The sequence below is a fragment of the Danio rerio genome, chromosome 11 (assembly GCF_052040795.2).
Source record: "Danio rerio strain M-AB ecotype USA chromosome 11, GRCz13ab, whole genome shotgun sequence".
Taxonomy (NCBI): Eukaryota; Metazoa; Chordata; class Actinopteri; order Cypriniformes; family Danionidae; genus Danio; species Danio rerio.
In genome coordinates, this window is record NC_141031.1 from 21637542 (window position 1) to 21657235 (window position 19694).

General features: G+C 36.0%; 1 protein-coding gene across 1 annotated transcript in view; it reads left to right on the forward strand.

The window, feature by feature from the left end:
* The first annotated feature begins 824 nt into the window (after positions 1–824).
* Positions 825–19694, forward strand: part of adamts9 (ADAM metallopeptidase with thrombospondin type 1 motif, 9) — a 61147-nt gene continuing 42277 nt past the window's right edge. Inside the window, 11 exon segments of the mRNA NM_001423670.2 lie at positions 825–1119; positions 1974–2359; positions 4888–5047; positions 7784–8061; positions 10358–10441; positions 10590–10714; positions 11016–11056; positions 14401–14506; positions 17518–17664; positions 17923–18064; positions 18603–18707. Coding sequence (NP_001410599.2) covers positions 1023–1119; positions 1974–2359; positions 4888–5047; positions 7784–8061; positions 10358–10441; positions 10590–10714; positions 11016–11056; positions 14401–14506; positions 17518–17664; positions 17923–18064; positions 18603–18707 — 1671 coding nt within the window. The 5' untranslated portion in view covers positions 825–1022.

A 19694-nucleotide genomic window follows, 5' to 3' on the forward strand; every position in this document is an offset into this window, starting at 1 on the left:
TACAAAACAGTTTGTAAAGTATTATTTTCTGTCTTTTGGTAGATATATTATATGAGAGACTTGCTTTTTTTACCAAATAAAGTGGATCTAACTGGATTTGCATTGTAAACATTAAATCAAAGTTAAAAAGGTATTACTTTTTAGTTCATATGTTAAGGTTTTGGTTATGATACTCCCAAAATAATTCTGCATAAATCCGCAGATTTTTAACACAATTATGCGCAGAAATAGCAAAAATGTCAGCAGATTCCGTCTGGCCCTACTTATCACTAATATTAATTAATATCAGCCACTGAAAAACACATAACTCAAATAAATAGACTTTTCTGAGTACACAATTGGGACATACACAAAATATGAAGAAAATCTAATAACAATAACATAAATATTAAAAGATGTTTCCATTATAATAAGTGTTTTCAGAATCTCAGTTGATTTTAGCAGTAATACATTGTGTTTTTAAGACAAAGATAAAAGTCAGTGTTCCAATTTCCAAATTGCCCTTTTCCCCAGTATTGTATTAATACAGTATTATTACGTGTTACGTTATTATTACATTAGATAATCTCTGGACTGAGGCAGTGTGCTTATCTAACTTATCCAACTGAATGTTCAAACATAACAGCACAATCTGAAGTAGTTACGAACATAATGCACGTGTGCGTGATGATTATGAGTAACATGTTCAGTGATTTTAAAAGTTTAGTCTGCACGCTACATTAGCGACACATATGGCAGGAGTGGCTTTCTGAGAGAGGGGTGTCTCTAAGAGTACGCCCAAGTAGGCTAAAGTAATCAGCAAACTGGAGACCACCACAGTTGCATCGACCCCCTTTCTGGTATTATGCATGCAAACCAAGAGCTCCGACCGAGCGCTTGTTTAGCGACATGGAAGTCACTTCTGTAAAGTAGAGGAGAAACGCTTTGGATGCAGCAACCGTGCGGCGAAAGCCCGGCTTCAAGGGACAGCGGAATACTGTATTCGGGCTTGCTTGCATTCACTTTTCTAAACGTGGACAATCATGGTTTTGTTCTCCTGGGGAATTAGTTTTTTAGTATTACTCTCTGATCTAATGAATGCACTAGCTTCAACGGGGAGACTGCGAGGTTCAGAAAAAGGTACGTGCTCTTTTCACGATCGTTTACTCTCATTCAACTCAGTACTTTGAGGCGCGGAGAATGAATGACTTTCCTTTACTTTCCTAACAGTTCATAGCGCGCTGTCGAAGATTTCGAGTTATGCTTTCAGAAGTCTGACTGACACCTGATTTACCATGTGGAGTCTTAGAATGAAGTCCAGTTTAATGAGGATTTGTACATTTTTACTTACAGTATGGGCTATATCAGTTGACAAAATAAATTATTTAAAAAAAACTTGAAGTCATCAACCCTGTTACAGTCAGTGGTATAAAATCCCATTTAAGCGAAGATTTAATTCAAGTGAACCCTTATGGACGATGAAGTGTCATTTTTGTCAGTTTGTTTAGTTTATCGTTCTCTTATTGTCAGCCACGTTACAATGATACTAAAACAGATATTTATAGAAATATCAACACTTGTGACTTAGCGTTTCTCTTTTAATGACAGTAAAACTGTCAAATCGGTTACCTTTCTATTTATCTTTATATTACCATGCGTCGCAAAATACGACGTTTTATGCACGGTTTGCCTTAAAAATGTTCTAAATGTTACCAAAACATGCCTATAATGTCTTTTCAATTTAAAGTAGAAGTTCTTCATTTAATGGCTACACATAGAGCCATCCATGAAAAACTTTCATGCTCTAAATAGGCTACTGTAGTTCTTTAGATTGTCAATCCTTCCTTTAAAAATATAATTGTCTTTATGAACCATTTTGCTATTCTCTAGAAATGCTGTGTAAGCACTCATTGGAAAAGTTCATCGCATTGCAAATGACATTCATGACCTACTTATATGTAATTTTACCATTCAATCTCCGTTCCCTTCCTCAGCGAAATTACAGGAGTTTGGCGCGTATGAGATTGTAACTCCGGCCAGATTGAACGAAGTCGGTGAGCAACTGCCAACGGGCGTGCACTTCAAGAGGAGAAAGCGGAGTACCGACCCAACAACCGCCAACATCTCTCATCATTGGACCTCGCCGCACGCCTATTATCAAATATCTGCCTTTGGGCAGGACTATTACCTTAACCTTACTCTCGAGTCTGGATTTATTGCGCCAGTTTACACTGTCACGATACTCGGAGCATCCAGTGAAGGTCATAATTCAGTGGAGGGGGAGGAGGAGGAGGACACGGAGTATCAGCACTGCTTTTATAAAGGACATGTGAACGCTGGGCAGGAGCACACTGCAGTAATCAGCCTCTGCTCCGGTTTGGTAAGTTAAATTATATATTTCTATGATGATATTAACTAAATCCAATGACCAGTATTTACGCAATGCAGGACGCATTCGGTAACTTTGCAAAATTAGCCTTCTCAAAAACTTTCGTTCGTGATTAGGCTACACAATTATGCACGAGCTTTAATGGAAGGGTGGTGCAAGTTAATCGGGGCAACGTTTTTGAAACGAATCGGGATCACTTATAAAGTTTTTTCTCAAACATGAAATCATCAAACTTTCAAAATAGCGCTCTATGAGTTGAGTGACGCACATTCATCAGAGGCATTAGCAGCAGGAGTGAGCTGACGTCAAAGGAGACTCCATATTTGGGAGTCAGATGTCATCTGTTGATGCGAACGTGATGTTGCGCCAAACTTAATGTTTTTCTCACAAATCAAAATTAGCCATGAGATCTACTTTGGTTCTTTCGAATCCTGTACTTACACTTGGTGGTTCTTCTGTAGTCAGAAAGTGGCAAGGGCTAGTAAAGTTCTAGAAATACATCAAGTAATTTCATGTGTCCCTATTCACGATAACGGCTGTTGCATGATTCAGGGATTGCTTGATGAAATAGTACGTTTCTCAGCTGCATATGCTTTGGCGAGCTTTAAAAAGCTGAAGCTATACATAACCTGGAGATAATCTTATCTGAGTTTATATGGGGGGGCATTTACACAACACTGGTCCCACTTTATAGTTGGCACAACAGTATAGTTACAAATTTAATTACACAAATTAATGACAGATGTAATTACATGTAGGTATTTAATAAATCATAACTACAATGTAAAAACATGTATTTACACAATAAGTGCATTGTAGCAAATTATTAATTTCAGTATAAGTACATATTAGTTATATTCGTTAATATAAAGTGGCATTGAAAACTTTTATTTTATTTACACACATTATTTTGAAAGTGTAAACATTCTAAATGTGTTTTTAAAGTGCTCTTGTCATCCTAGAGTAATAAATACAAACACATCATTGTTTTAAAGCATGTTTATTCTGCAGAAGAATGCATAGACTATATGCAAGTGCATAGGACCAGTGTTTATTTACAACATTTACAACATGACATTGCCAAATACTGGCCTGGCATGCAAAATGCATAGTTTCAGTCATTAACATGAATGGGAATTGTTTCGACTGGATTGTGCTTGACAGGATTGTGAATCTAAACTTATCTTGTTAGGTATCTATATAAAACTTAATATATGTCCTATAAGCCTTTTGTCTTTTCAACCAAACCCCCAATTCTTTGACCTTTAGGAGGTAATTTTTTTAAAGTATGCTATCATGAGAGCTGTATATTTTCACAGAAATATTGGAATATGGACAAATCTGTATCTCTAATTAAGATCCCATATTTTCTGTCTAGTGTGTTCTCGGTCATTATGAACGACTGTAACAAAGAGCTCAGCCATGTGTTGGTTTAAAATCTCCAATATGCTACCAACATTAAACAATGAATGAAAGAAAGTGTAATTGTGAAGCAAAAAAAAAAATCTATATTTTGTCTCTTTTTCTTTGGAGTTTAAACAGGAATTTTAGGTTGCTCAGATAACCTCTTATCAACCATCCCCATTAGCATACAGTGCCTGTAGCAAAAAATATATGATATTTGGTATTTTGATGTCATAAAAAGCAGCCGCACAGTGGCTCAGTGGGTAGCATTGTCGTCTCACAGCAAGAAGGTTGCTGATCTCACAGCAAGAAGGTTGCTGATTCGAATCCTGGCTGGGTCAGTTGGCATTTCTGTGTGGAGTTTGCATGTTCTCTCTGTTTAGGTGGGTTTCCAATGGGTGCTCAGGTTTCCCCCACAGTCCAAACACATATAAGTTTATAAGTGAATTGAATAAATTAAAATTGGCCATAGTGTATGAGTGTGTGTAAAAATGCGAGAGTGTGTATGGGTGTTTCCCAGTACTGGATTGAGGCTGGGTCTGCTGTGTAAAACATATGCTGGAACAGTTGGCAGTTCATTCTGCTGTGGTGATAAATAGGCCGAAGGAAAATGAATGAATGTCATAAAAAGATTCTGCACAGAAGTTCTTATGCAGAATTTAAGTGTTTTTTATAAGAAAATGAAGTTTTCCAGTTTTTATGAATTGGTGTACACAAACAATTTGTCTAAAATATAGAGCAATCAATAGTCTAATATAATAATCAGCCTCAAAACTGCTCAGCATGTTTCTTCTTGAAGATAAGGAGAATATTTTTTCAAGTATGCTTCTTGCTTGTTTTATGAAATTCACATTTCCAGACAATATACTTTGTAAGTGAAGCACAATGTTCTGATAGTTATCAACTGCATTCTGCGTTCATTACCCCCCAGAGGCCAGTGCACTGATATGCATGCAATGTATGTTTACTCTATCACTCCATCAGCCACTTAGGATTTGTGCGTAAATAAAATCTTAGGGGGAAAGTTTTAAGGGCAATTTACAGTCACACACAGAATGTGTCCATAGATTGCACTGGCCATGGACCAATTTAAACAGTGTTGTTGTTTGTTTTAGCTTGGCACTTTCAGGTCACCAGAAGGGGAGTTTTTTGTGGAGCCCCTTCATAGCTACAATAGTGAACATTATGAAGAAGAACACATCAAACCTCACGTCGTGTACAGAAAAGATGCCTCAAAAAAGACTGTAGATGATTCCGCTGCATGTGAAACTTCAGGTAAGCAGGAAAACGCATACCTTAAAAAGTGTTACCTTACATTTTTGGATGACAAACATATACATATATATATATATATATATATATATATATATATATATATATATATATATATATATATATATATATAAACATTAATTACTAGATTCGGTACTGGAACATTCATCACTGTAACTTTTCATATTAAAGATTTTTTTTTAAATGCCGCGTTGTAATAATTCATCATAGTCTTTACAGTTAATAATTAATATATCTAAATACAAATATGAACATGAATGCAGCACAACCCCACTACAGGCACAGAAATAGACTGCTCTCATTGACAATTAAATACTCACAGTGCTATTCATGGTATCTTTTACATCCTTTGCTTTTCTATTTTCATATGTCATTGAGTAAAAACCAGTGGAACAGGAAAAATCATTTTGGAAGTTCTTGGTATCATTCCAATCTTAGTTTACTGCCACAAAATCCTGTTGACTCTTGCACTTCCTGTGGCCTGAAGATAAGGAAACTCAAGAGGCCCAATACCATGAAAGCCACGTGGGGAACTGCATTGAAGTAAAGCAATGCCAGTTTGAAGTGTTTGGAAATTCAATGTAACAAAAATAAATGTGGATTGGGCTAATGCACACTGGTGTATATCAATAACAGTCAACGGCAGCTTTGTTTTAAAATGTATTGTGTTTTTTAAGTGAACTGTTTGGCCCCAAAAAAGTGCTGGGAGGAGAACTTTTTTTAGACTTCATTTTTTATTGGAAGCAAGCTCCATTGTGGCCTGCTTTTTGTTCATTTCGATAAAAACAGGATTTGTGTCGATACCTGGCACACTTTTCTCACAAAGCACTTTTCTCAGCAATTTATGTACAAAATCAATATCTATTGTTTAATATTGAGTAGAAGGTAGGGGTTGTGTTGCATTTGTGTCCTATTTTAAGCTCAGGAGAGTTTAGAGTGTCCTGTTATTGCTTTTATTTTGCCATAAAACTAAGCTAAAAGCGTTAGCTGAAAACTAACACTTAACACTTGCGTCTGGATTTAACCTTTAGGTCAGACTGCAAAGTTTAATTTAAAGGAGCATTGACTAATTTTTACAACTCCCCTAAAGTTAAACACTTGAGTTTTACTGTTTTTTAACCTAATCAAACTATTTCCAGTTCTGGCGGGAGAGCTTTAGCTTAGCTTAGCATAAATTATTAAATTGGATTAGACCATTTGCATCTTGCTTAAAACAAAAAAGATTAAAACTGACTCTTCTCTAGTCACATTGTGTATTAAGACCAGCAGAAAATAAAAAGTTTACATTTTCTTTGCCAATATGGCTATACTCTCATGCTGATGTAATAATCAAGGAACGTTGCTGCCATACCATGGTTGGCACAGTGAACTTATGCAGCACAATCAGCATATATTCTCTCTGTATCAGACAGTCATGTTGAAATTTACAGCATAATTTCATTGTACCTGCTGCAACCATGATACTACAGCGAACTTTCCCGATTATTATGCTGGAATGAGACTATAGCTTGAAACCCTTTGGTCATTTTTGAGTTAAATGCTAATGGTATAATCTGATTCAATGATCAATACAATAAGTGCTCCCACCAGACCCAGAGATTGGCTGAATGGTTGAAAAACCTAATAAATTCCTTTAAAATACATGCTATTCAATACATGCATTTTTAAAATTTGCTACATTACATTCTTCAGAAATAGTTTACTAATTTATTATAGAACATAGTTTACTACTTTGTTACAAAATAGTGGCTACTAACATTGCATACACACAGGGCTTTAATGTCAAAGCTTGACCGAGTGTGTCTGAAGTTGGGGCTGACGCGATCATCATAGCAGTGTCAGCTAATAAAATTAGTCCGCAATCGGCTTCTGTCTGAGCAAGAATATTTGCATAAAGAGATCTGATTGCCCTAAGCTTCCTTTGGCGCTTTAGTAGTTGAGAAATCCCCAACTTCTGCAGCGAGCAATGTCACTGAAGCATCGCAGTCGGATCCACATTTCAGTTCGGCAACCCTTGACGTCACCCATTCAAAGTAAAATTCATAGAGAAGCTTTAACGCTGACACCTCGTGTAAATTGGGCGTAACCATTAATGTTGTCATTTAGAGCAAAAATATGAGTTTTGATCACCAAAGATATTTGTTATTTTGACAAATTTCAATTTTCTTGCCAAAAAAGAGGCCAGTGACGAATTTGTATTTAAAATATGGAAGAAAAGCTTGGAATAAACAAATAAGGTAACATTTTATTTTTGATGGTCCATTTGAGTGTTAGAAGACTGTCTGCTTAATATCTGTTGATACTGCTGCTAAGCAGACATTTTATCTGTCAGCTTACACTAACCCTAGCCCTAACCCTAACCCTAAACTAACAGTCTACTTATAATCTAATGAGAATTAGTTGGAATGTAGACGCTATGTAACTTAAAATAAACAAACGGACCATCAAATTAAAGTGTGACCTCAAATATTAACAATTTGCTCGGACACATACCTAATAAATCAAGTAAATAGAGAGAAACTTAACATTTTCAAGTGGTCTCTTATTTCTTTACATAGCTGAACACATGATCATGAATACATTCATCCATGGTTACCATTGGATGTGAACTTGTGACATATAATGAAGGAAGCAGTAGCCCTCATGGCTAAATTTGACTTTCTTGTAATAAAATAACTTAAATTCATTTAAATGCATTGTTCTCTTCTTCATCTGCAGGACATACAGAGCCAAACCGCAGACACAGGAACAGACTGAAGAGAAAGTCGCCCTCCAGCATGCTGTCCGACCTGGAGACTCTTAATTCCAGACTCTTCCCCTTCTCAGAAAACAAGCACAACTCCGCTAATGAAAGCAGTGACTCCAAGCCACACCGGAGATCAAAGCGTTTCCTCTCCTACCCCCGTTTTGTTGAAGTCATGGTTGTGGCAGACAGCAAGATGGTGGAACATCATGGAAGCAACCTTCAGCACTACATTCTTACCCTGATGTCCATCGTAAGTTACGGCCAGTTAACGATAGTCTTAATGGGTCTGTGTCCGTTGCTTTAGGTCAGGTTGTGAAGTGAATATTTCTGACAGGGTTTGATGCACATCAGTATAAAACAAATAAAATCAGGTATGTCGCATGCACGGCATACTTTAGATGCTTTTTAGTTGAAACTCGCTGGGAGCTTCGATGACCTATATTTTGATCTTGGCAAAGGCTGCATTCTCAGCAGGATCTGGCAGCGCAGGCCAGTTCTCAATGGCCAAGAAACATTTTTTCAACAGCTGAGGTTAATGTCGCGTGTTCAACCCTACTTAATAAGATAAATCAAAGAGGTTTGTGTGTATTGGAGTTAGTGAATGAGAAAAATGTCAGCTTTTTTGAGGCTGCAATGTAAAAACTGCTCTGCCAGAACTGGACTGTACATGTTGCTGTCCTTTCAGTTACAATTAAGATACACAAATTTACACATAATACACTTTATTGTAAAGCATGGGTCCAACATAGGCTTATTCTGAAAACGTAGCCCTATATACATTTCTGGAGATTGTAAATTATGTAGCCAGAAGTACATAAACAAACGATATATGATTCTGTTCTTGTTTGTGCTTAAAAGCTGACCGCTTACCTCCTTATGAACGGCATTCCTGCTGTTACCAGTTTGTCCAGTTAGCTCGCCATGTACATCAGCGGACTTGAGATGAAGAGAGGAGTTGACCACGATGACAGGGTTCAAGTCTAAAGCTTTGAGTGAATTGACTGAAAGTCATTCATTTCTAATGGCGAGTAGTCCAGGAGCTGCTTGGATTTCCGGTAATCTCTGTATGTGGAAAATTCTGATCCGATTTGAGTTGCGGATACGTTGAAACAATTGAACTCCTGCAACTAGACCATATGCGACCGGTCGACTGGATGTGATGTATTCCAGTGTTGTCCAAGCAGGTCCGTGCGCACGAGATGAGAAATAGGATTTTTTATTTTTTTAAATCTGAAAAGCAGTCTTTATTTTAAAAAAAATCTATTCATAAATGAGTATTAATTTTTTTATGTTGTCTCCACATTCACTCCAAATTTTTTAGTGCTCTGAGTTTCTAGTATTCATTCATTCATTCATTCAACCACAGTGAACACAGAGAATAAATGCTCTTTTTGCTATTTCGGACACCACGAGAATCAGCTTCTCTCCCATGGTTCACGACAACACTGAAAATCTTGTGCTACTGCCACAAGGAGGCATATTCTGACAGTCGTGTCCAAATGTCATCTGCAGTGGAAAGGCGGCTTGATGAAGAACAATTCCAGAAAGCAGGTAAGACAAAAACAGAAGCTAATATGTGGAGGAGGGCAGGTTAGGGGTAGGTTAGTCTGTCGGCCCGTCAGTCAGTCAGTCAGTCAGTCAGTCTGTCAATTAACAGTCAGTTGACAGTCAGTTGACAGTGGCCTCTGGTGAATTTACCAGAGAACAGCAGGCACGAATCGCACTCGAGAAAAAAATTTGAGATCTAAAAAAGCATACACAGTGGCCTCTGGTGGATTCGCGAAAAAAAAAAAAAAAAAAAAACTTAGTAGCTCCTGGGATGTTTTTGTCAAAAATACAATACAAAAATACAAATACAAAAATACACAAATGTGTAGCGGTACGTTTTCAGAATGAGCCTGAGTTGCAACGGTCTCAAATGAGAGAATCACACAAATGAAGCAATGTTCTCTTTTGGTTAACGTTTAACCAAATAATTTTTTTAATGTTTTTGAAATTAGTTATTCTCATCAAGGCTGCATTTCTTTGATTAAAACTATAAAATCGTTGAATACTATTACAATTTACAACTACATTGTTTACAAGTCATTTTTATTTCAATATATTCAAAAATTTCAGCAAACTTTAGCTTCATCCAGTCTTTGGTGTAACCTAATCCTCTGGCATTTGTTTTAATATGCTGATTTGCTACTCAAGGAACGCTTATCATAATTACAAATGTTTAAAAACAATCCAGCTTAGTTTCACTAGCCATAACCACTCAGTACTTCTTCAGCAATGTAAGTGCTTTTTTGTTCAGTTTAATGCATCCGGGCGGAATAAAATAAATAATTTCACACTCACCCCAAACTTTTGAAAAGTATACTACAATATATAACAACATGCTGTGAAACCGTACCATGGGATACAATTAAGGGCCAAAAATGGTCAGATGTAAGGATAAACTGTTGAAAGCTAAATCTCTCAGGCTGACAGTTGAGGCCCCTGTTGTAAAGTAATTAGATCCTTTGATAATGAATTCCAATTGTCTGTATTCCTTTGCTCAGGTTTCCTCCATCTATAAGGACCCCAGCATTGGAAACCTGATTAACATTGTTATTGTGAAGCTGGTCATTATAAAGAATGAGCTGGTAAGAGTTCCCTTTGTGTGGTTTAAAGGAAGTGTCTTAATTAACAGCTCTTTTAAATGTGCTTAAGCAGTTCTTTACAGTCGAGCCCTAATCGTTTCCACAAGGCTAAATGTATGTTTCAGTAACATCTGTCTCTATTCCCCTGTAGGATGGACCCACTATCTCCTTCAATGCACAAGCCACTTTGAAAAACTTCTGCATATGGCAGCAAAGTCAAAATCACCCTGATGACAACCATCCCTCACATCACGACACCGCCATCTTAATCACAAGGTGAGAAATATTCATATGCTTTCTTACCCCTTTTTATTGCTCACTTGTGTTGTAGAATACTTAGCATAGATAAAGATGGTTGATGTTATGTGTCCTCCCTCCACATGTATTTAGAGCCGTTCACTGAACACTGAAACTTTATACTTTGTGTAGGCGATGAAAGCTAAATAAAAGTTTGACTTTTCAAGGCCACAAGAGCAGAAAGTAGACAATAATGTGGACAACATATACACAAATGTAAGATCAATTGTGTATGTAAGTACTGCTTAAACTAGTCCTGTTTTCTTCTTTTCTTTTTTAGGCAGGACATCTGTCGAGCACGGGACAAATGTGACACTTTAGGTAAAAAGTTTGATTATGATCACATTGCAGTTGACAATAGGGCTTTATACTCTCAGAATGTTTAATTAGGAACATTCTAAACTCCATGTAAAAGTATTACACAATGCTTTTATTCAACAATTATCTTTTTTGTATAAAGTGTATATGGTCACTAGCAACCAATGGTGTGTAATAGTGTAAATATATTTTCCCTATGCAACTACATTCTCAGAAATAAAGGTATAGGAGATGTCAATGGGGCAGTACCTTTTCAAAAGATACATATTTTGACCGAAAGAGTCTACAGTGGTACCTCAAAGGTGCATTTTAATGCCGAAATGTACTTAAAATTTATATCTTTAGAAATGATACCGCCCCAATGACAGCTTTAATTCTGAAAGTGTATAAATCAATATGACTCAAAAAGTGCAATTCATTTAAAGGGTTAGTTCATCTAAAATGAAAATATCCTCAACATTTACTCACATTTAAGTGGTTCTATAATAAAATATTCTGAATAATGTTGAAAAAAAAAACATCCATAGTAGGAACAAAAAAGAATGCTATGGAAATCAATGGCTGTGTTTTTCCAACATCTTTCAGTATATCTTCCTTTGTGTTCAACAGAAGAACTTAAACAGGTTTAAAATAAGTGTGGGATGAGTAAATGATAAAATAATTTTCATTTTTAGGTGCACTTTTATATTTTATTTTTAAGATGGTAGTGTCACAGTGAGTATGTTTACATGGACACCAATAATCAGATTTTAATATGATTAAGAAAATACTCTGATTAAGAGTCTACCATGTAAACAGCAATTTTTGATTAATTTAATTGGATTAATTTAATCTGAAGATCATAATCGAACTAAACAGAAACTGAATTAAGGTATTTGGAGTATGTCAATATTTAGTGTCATTACTGAAGTGCAGTACAGACATGTAAACAGCTTAATCAAACTATTACCATCGTGCAGGATTTTTTTCGCATTTTGCGACAGTATAGTCTGTACGCACGACTGTTTGACACTACTGTAGTCTCTGGACCACAGACACCTGCCTGAGGTTTTTTTTTCCATACGGCATGCCGTATCAAATTTCATTAAAGCAACACTCCTCTAGCAAGTTATACTCACATTCAATATCTTGTTTGCCATCGGGGGCATGAATGAAATGTTACTGAATGAAAGTGAAAGTGCCAAACTGCAGATAAAGTCGGAAAATTCAAAATGAAATACTCAAAATTACATGAAACTCTGGATGAAACGAGGATGACATTAATTAAATCCTATAACATTAAAACGGGATCATGAAAGAACATTTAAAAAGCAACTCAAGTAAACACCTTGATCATATTATTATCTTAATCAGATTAAGGCAAATAATTAGAGACCTGATGTCCATGTAAACGTAGTCACTTATTATGTGATGTGATGTTTCTCTTAAAATTACCAAAGGCATAAAGATGTAATCAGCAAAACTTAAAATGTCTTGAATAAGAAAGCAATCACCATATGCAATCAATTATGTCACTGTCACTTGATGCTGAATTTAGTAAGTTGACAGAGATGTTTAAGACATTGCAAATAATAGTCATCAGAAAGTGGTTGACATTGCAAATGTGAGCCAGATGTTGAATGTACTGGGCAAGTGCGTTCTGATGATGACAGTGATGGTAAAATCATCTGCCCAAGCTAAACATTTCCAAGTACCCAAATAACAAAATGTGCCTTATTTCACTCACTCACTCACTAGCTCGCTCACTTACTCACCCGCTCACTCGCTTACTCACTCACTCACTTATTCATTTTACTATAAAAAAGTGAGTATTATCACTACAAAAGTGGTGCTTACCATGCTCCAAAACAAGACTTCAGTACTTAAGGTAAAAATGGTGCTAACCCCCAATATTACAGTTTATGATTTCAATTTTTATGATGAATTGATTTTATACAGTTGAAGTTAGAATTAATATCCCTCCTGTGAATTTTTGTTTCTCTTTCAAACATTTATTAAATGATGTTTAACAGAGCAAGGAATTTTTCACAGTATTTCTTTTAATATTTTTCCTAAGGAGAAATCTACATTATGTGTTTTATTTCGATTAGAATAAAAGCCATTTAAGCCATTTAAACCATTTCAATGTCAATATTTGCCTTAAGCAGTATATTTTTTTTAATTGTCTACAGAACAAACCACTTTAACCCTTTAACTACCTCACCAAGAGAAAAATTGTTTAGATTGCATTTCTTAAGTCTTAATGTCACTAGTTAACACTCTCAATGCAATTTTTTTTAACACATCCCATAACTTCTAAAATATCAACCTCTAGCAAATGATTGATGTGTCTGTTTATGGTAATAGTGCGGGAAATAAAACATATACTATGAAAAATCTGAAAAAATGAAGCATAAGACCAATTTATTAAAAAAATACATTTTTGATCCTTAAATCATCTTGAAGTATGGCATAAAAATATTTCAGATTTTCATTTAATATGTTTTCTTGTTTTATTTTTACAATAACACCTATATCAAGTGTAGTAGTGCAACAGGATTTTGTTCGTTTGATTGTAAACCAACAATTCATTCATTCGTTAATTTTCTTTTCGGCTTAGTCTCTTTATTAATCTGGGGTCGCCACAGCAGAATGAACCGCCAACTTATCCAGCATATGTTTTACACAGCGAATGCCCTTCCAGCTGCAAACCATCTCTAGGAAATATCCATACACACTCATTCACTCTTATACACTACAGACAATTTAGCCTACACATTTCACCTGTACCGCATGTCTTTGGACTGTGGAAGAAATCGGAGCACCCGGAGGAAACCCACGCGAACGTGGGGAGAAAATGACAACTCCACACAGAAATGCCAACTGAGCCAGCTGAGGCTCGAACCAGCAAACTTCTTGCTATGAGGCGACAGCACTACCTACTGCACTACCCTAACTTGCCCAATTAACCTAGTTAAGTCTTTAAATGTCTTTTTAAGCTGAATACTAGTATCTTGAAAAATATCTAGTAAAATATTATGTACTGTCATCATGGCAAAGATAAAGGAAGCCAGTTATTAGAAACGAGTTATTAAAACTAATATGTTTATAAATGGGTCTAAAAATCTCTCTGTTTAACAGCAATAGGGGAAAACATACAGGGGGCTGATAATTCAGTGAGGCTAATAATTCTGACTTTACCTGGAGTAATGATTGCAATTGTGAAATGTTTGTTTCCTTGGCTTTAATAGTGTTTAGAATAATGTAAACCTGGATTAACACAAGGTGTAAAGCCCTAATGAGGATGATGCTTATGGCAATGATGTGAAATGCAGCAACATTCTGACTGCTTCCATTTGCACTTTCAGGTCTAGCTGAGCTGGGTACAGTTTGTGATCCTTATAGAAGTTGCAGTATTAATGAGGATAATGGACTCAGTACTGCTTTCACCATCGCTCATGAGCTCGGCCATGTGTGAGTACTGTTGGGTTTTTTGTGAAATACTGTGAAATAAATGTGCTCATACTTTTCTTCCTTGAAATATATGCCACTTTGCATGACATTTCGCTGTTCAGCACAATGTCTGTCTTGCATTTTTCATTTCTAAATGTGGCCTGAGTGTCCAAATTCTTTTTGGGGCAGTAATATCTCCTGCATTAACAATGATGTTTGTCTTATGAACTTTACCTGAGAGGAGCTTTTATTACACACAGATCTAAACCTTTAATCATTTATTCAAGTGATTATGTGAAAGGTCTACCTTTAAAACACTTTATTTCTTTCAAGGTCTAACAGTGTGTAAATTTCTTATTCGTCTTCAATAGCTTTGTTTCATTTTGTAATGTTTTGGGAAGATTTCATTGCCTCTTGTACAGCTTGATAACGGTGTGTCTATGTCTGATATGCAACTTCCCAAGGTTATTTCTGCAGAGAGCACTAAAGTATTCAGTTATACACTAGGTTTTTTTGCAGCCTAATATAGTCTTGGAGGTAATAAATGTCATGGCATATATAGCAGTCTCATTATAGTCAAGGAAAGTAAAACAAACATTATTTAAGCACATTTCAGTGCCTATTTCAGTCAGCTAGCTTAGCTAATGTTCTCATTTGAAGACAAACATTGAACTTGCAATATTGGCAATAGCATTTAGTTTGCATGTGCACTGATGTGAAAATAACCTGTAAACAACCTATAAATGAACCTTTTTTCTCACATTGTTGCCCTGTGGCAGGTGGTGACATCAGTGCCGTGCGCTTGAGTGTGGATTTAGTTCTGGTGCTGTACAGTGCTATGCAGCGCGTAACACCTCTCGCCCCACAATCTGATGTGTTCTGCTGCTCATGGGATTATTACTGTCCTCACTGGAGGACAACAGATATGGGAATTGAAATTTTGCCAAAACTAAGTTTAGTGTCTAGACAACAGACTGGCAAATAGTTTATATAATGCAGATATAGATAATGCACTCTTATATAACCTATAAATAAAAATATATCCTTTATGATATTGAATAAGGCGATGCAGTGGCGCAGTAGGTAGTGCTGTCGCCTCAGAGCAAGAAGATCGCTGGTTTGAGCCTCAGCTGGGTCAGTTGGCGTTTCTGTGTGGAGTTTGCATTTTTTCCCTGTGTTCGCATGGATTTCCTTCAGGTGCTCCGGTTTCCCCCACAGTCCAAAGACATGCAATACAAGTAAATTGGGTTGGCTAAAAAAAATGTCTGTAGTCTATGAGTGTGAAAGAGTGTGTGTGGATGTTTCCCGGAGATGGGTTGTGGCTGGAAGGGCATCCGGTGCGTAAAATTATTTAATTAATTAATTAATTTATTTATTTATCCATGAATCATTAAATGTGCAGTAAGTGATCTGCCTAAATGCTAACTGGTTAGCATAATATCTTTCAAATACAATCCCTCCCCTGCCGTCCAAAGCCACAACTACTGAAATCACAAACGTGAACATTAAAAATGACAGAGAACCACTTCATAATTTCATTCACCAGTTTTTTAAAAACTTTATAGTACTTTATAATACTGCGATTCAGAACAAAAAACTGTATTATATCTAGCAGGGTTTCAGTTGTGTAGCTAGCAAATCTTGTCATAATGTGCAATATTTCACGCATGCAAGGATCGCTGGTCTCACTCTCTCGCGCTTTGTCTTAAAGCCACTACTGTATGCTTAGTGGTTGACGGGGAGGATGCAGGAATTAAACTTATTACTAAGTTTACTTACATGCTGTTTTAGAGAAAATATTTAAATTCAGCATTTTTTTTTAGCGCTGTCACTTGTGTCCACGTGACTGCGATGTATGTGGACACGCTATCAGCAAATCTGCGTGAACGGATGCGAAGATGTACAATTTTTTTTAATACTTTTTGACAGACAGTTTGAGTTACTTATCAGAATTATTGGAAATGTCTTGCCGACAATTTTTTATTGGATGAACATTTTTGAGTCTTATCTCTTACCCAGAATATAAAAATACATATAAATACATTTAGGTAATTTATTTTAATCATTACTATTGGAATGTGAAGAGACTTTCAACCAGCACAACAAAAATGTTTCTGAAGACAATCAGTTTTGGTATTAGTTATGTTATCAGCATCTACATATTTTCCATATTTTAGTATTGGCACATCCCTGTTTAAAAATTTTAACATTTAAGTTATACTGTACATGTTCCATATATAAGGACAGGCTGATTTATTAAACAAGGGTCAATTTTTAAGTATTTCATTTTATTTGTATTAAGAATGAATTAGTAGTTTTTGATATCTAACATTAATAGATCATCTTCCATAACATGAAATGACTGATTTTATAGCAGTTTATCAATATCTGTATTGTTGCTGTATGCCTTTTTGTGTTGGTATGTCCCTGTTTTCTTTATGGGGACAAGTGAATATATTCAGCAAGCTAAGTAATGCATCAGTTTAGAACAATGCAACAATTAATGGTAAGACTGTATTTTGATGGTTCCTATTGCACATTTTGTTGACTAAAAGTTGCATTGCAACTACATGCCAATTACTTTTTATTTGAGTATTAGTAGACTGTCTGCTTAATATCTGCTGATACTGCTCCTTTAACACATTTAACTGACTATAAAAAACTTTGCAAGTACATTTCAACTTACAATAACTCTAACCCCAGCCTAACAGTCTACTTATAACCTAATGAGAATTAGTGGGCATGTAGATGCAATGTAACTTAATTTCAATAAAATGCATTAAAGGGCCATCAAAATAAAGTTAAACCCAGTTAATTATCTATATTGTATATACCAATTATTGAGCCTGATACTAAATATCAGCGCCTTTACTGTTTTTCACTACTGCCTTTTTCATATGATCCTGGAGTAAAAGTGAAATTACCCGGTTTAAGCCGACTTTGCCAGTACTGTTTGTCCTGTACATGCTCATCATCTTGATCAGTTGCATGTGTGTGTTTGTGCGCACGTGTGTTTTCACTCATGGCCTTAGGTTCAACATGCCTCACGATGACAGTAACAAATGCAAGGAGGATGGAGTCAAGAACCAGCAACATGTGATGGCCCCTACGCTCAATTATTACACTAATCCCTGGATGTGGTCCAAATGCAGTCGGAAATACATCACAGAGTTCCTCGAGTATGTAAACCCTCTTTACACTCCATGCATTGACAGGATGTTGTTGAGCCTGTGAAGTTGGCTCGAACTCTTCAAGTTGAGCACCCCTTAGTGATTAATGTCCAGCATTAGCATGCATTTGTTGTCCTCTAAACATTCTCAACTGAGATGAAAACTACGTCATCAGAAGCAAACTGTCACTTACTGAGAACATTTCTATTGTTTGTTGCTTGTTTGTTTTGCTTTCTTTCAGCTCATTTGTTTATCATTTCTCATTAGCACAGGGTATGGTGAGTGTTTGCTTGATGAGCCGGTTTCTAGGCCATACAGTTTGTCCCAGCAGCTGCCTGGACAGATATACAGCGTCAATAAACAATGTGAGCTGATATTTGGGCCTGGGACGCAGGTGTGCCCATATATGGTGAGAGGATCCCTCAGGGAATTGCTTAACATACTGACATGGACATCTTCTAGTGTATATCTGCCATGTGCTGTTATTTATAGATGTAAATTTTATAAAAGACTTTAATGTGAATCTGTGTTTTGGTTACATGAGTTTGTTATTCATTGACATCACAGCAAAAATATATAGTTTTTGTCTTGTTTCTAGTCCAAATGTCTCAAAAATTCTTGTTTTCAGAAAAAAAAAATTACATTTTATTTTTTCCTTAAATCAAGGGGTAAGCAAAATAAACTTGTATTTTGCAGATTATTCTGGTTGTTTTAAGGAGAAACTCGCTTTATTTATACTTGTATTTTTCTGAAAACAAAAAATTTTTTTTACTTGTTTTTCCTTTTAGATTTAAATAAAAATGATATTTAGAATAGAAACAAGACAAAAAAATATATATATTTTTTTATTTGTAGCAATGATGTCATTTGAAAATATCTGTCAATTTTAACTTGATGTACACAAGTGAGATATTCAAACTAAAAGTGAGTGTTTGGATGTTGTGCAGACACAATGCCGGAGGTTGTGGTGCACCAGTCCTGATGGAGTCCAGCGGGGCTGTCGAACCCAACACATGCCATGGGCTGATGGCACAGACTGTGCTCCAGGAAAGGTAAGCACTTCTGAAAATTTACAACAGTACTCATACCTACAAATGACATCACTAGTCCATTGGTTTATTATCTTCTATTATCTTCTTTCAGTGTATTGTTTAGGTACTTATTTGTTTATACTTAATATTTTAATGCATTTTCACGAATCAGATTACAAGTGGATAACATTCAATTTAGATGTCAATTGGATCTGAAACGCTTTAAGATTGTCTACTTTTGACCAATTACATTTATTCATTTAGCAAATGCTTTTAGCAACTTTCTATGAAGATAAAAGAAGCACTTCAAAAAATCATCAGCAATATATAAATGCAAGGACAAGTCTAAGTTAGATTTTTTTAGGTTAAATTAGAGGTGAGAGTGTGTCGCACAAGTGGTTTTAAAAGCCCACTTACCTGTGTGGAGCACACTCAGAATTGCACATTGTTTTTCAAGAAGAATACAATGTTTATTTCTATAGCACTTTTACAATGTAAAGGGTGTCAAAGCAGCTTAACATAGAATATTAAAGTAAACTGAAACTTTGTCATTCCAGTTTTCAGAGTTTAAGTTCAGTTTAGTTGAGTTCAGTGTGGTTTAATTTTTACTGCTGAAAGTCCAAACACTGAAGAGCAAACTTTTGCTCTGGTGCATATGGAGAGGGGAGTGTTTGTTCTACAGGTGTTTTGTCAAGCACACTCACCTGTGTGGAGCACACTCAGAATAGCACATTGTTTTCCAAGAAAAATACAGTGTTTATAAGAAGGTTTCTGATGCACATGGAGAGGAGAGTGTGTGTTATATAGGTGGTTTGTTTAGCACACTCACCTGTATGGAGTACACTCAGAATTGCAAAATGCTTTCCAAAAAAGTCTGGTGCATATAGAGAGGAGAGTGTATGTTCTACAGGGAGTTGGTCAAGCCCACTCACCTGTGTGTAGCACACTCAATTATTGCACAATATTTTTTACAATGCATGAGCATGCTTGTTAAACAAGTTGTCTGGT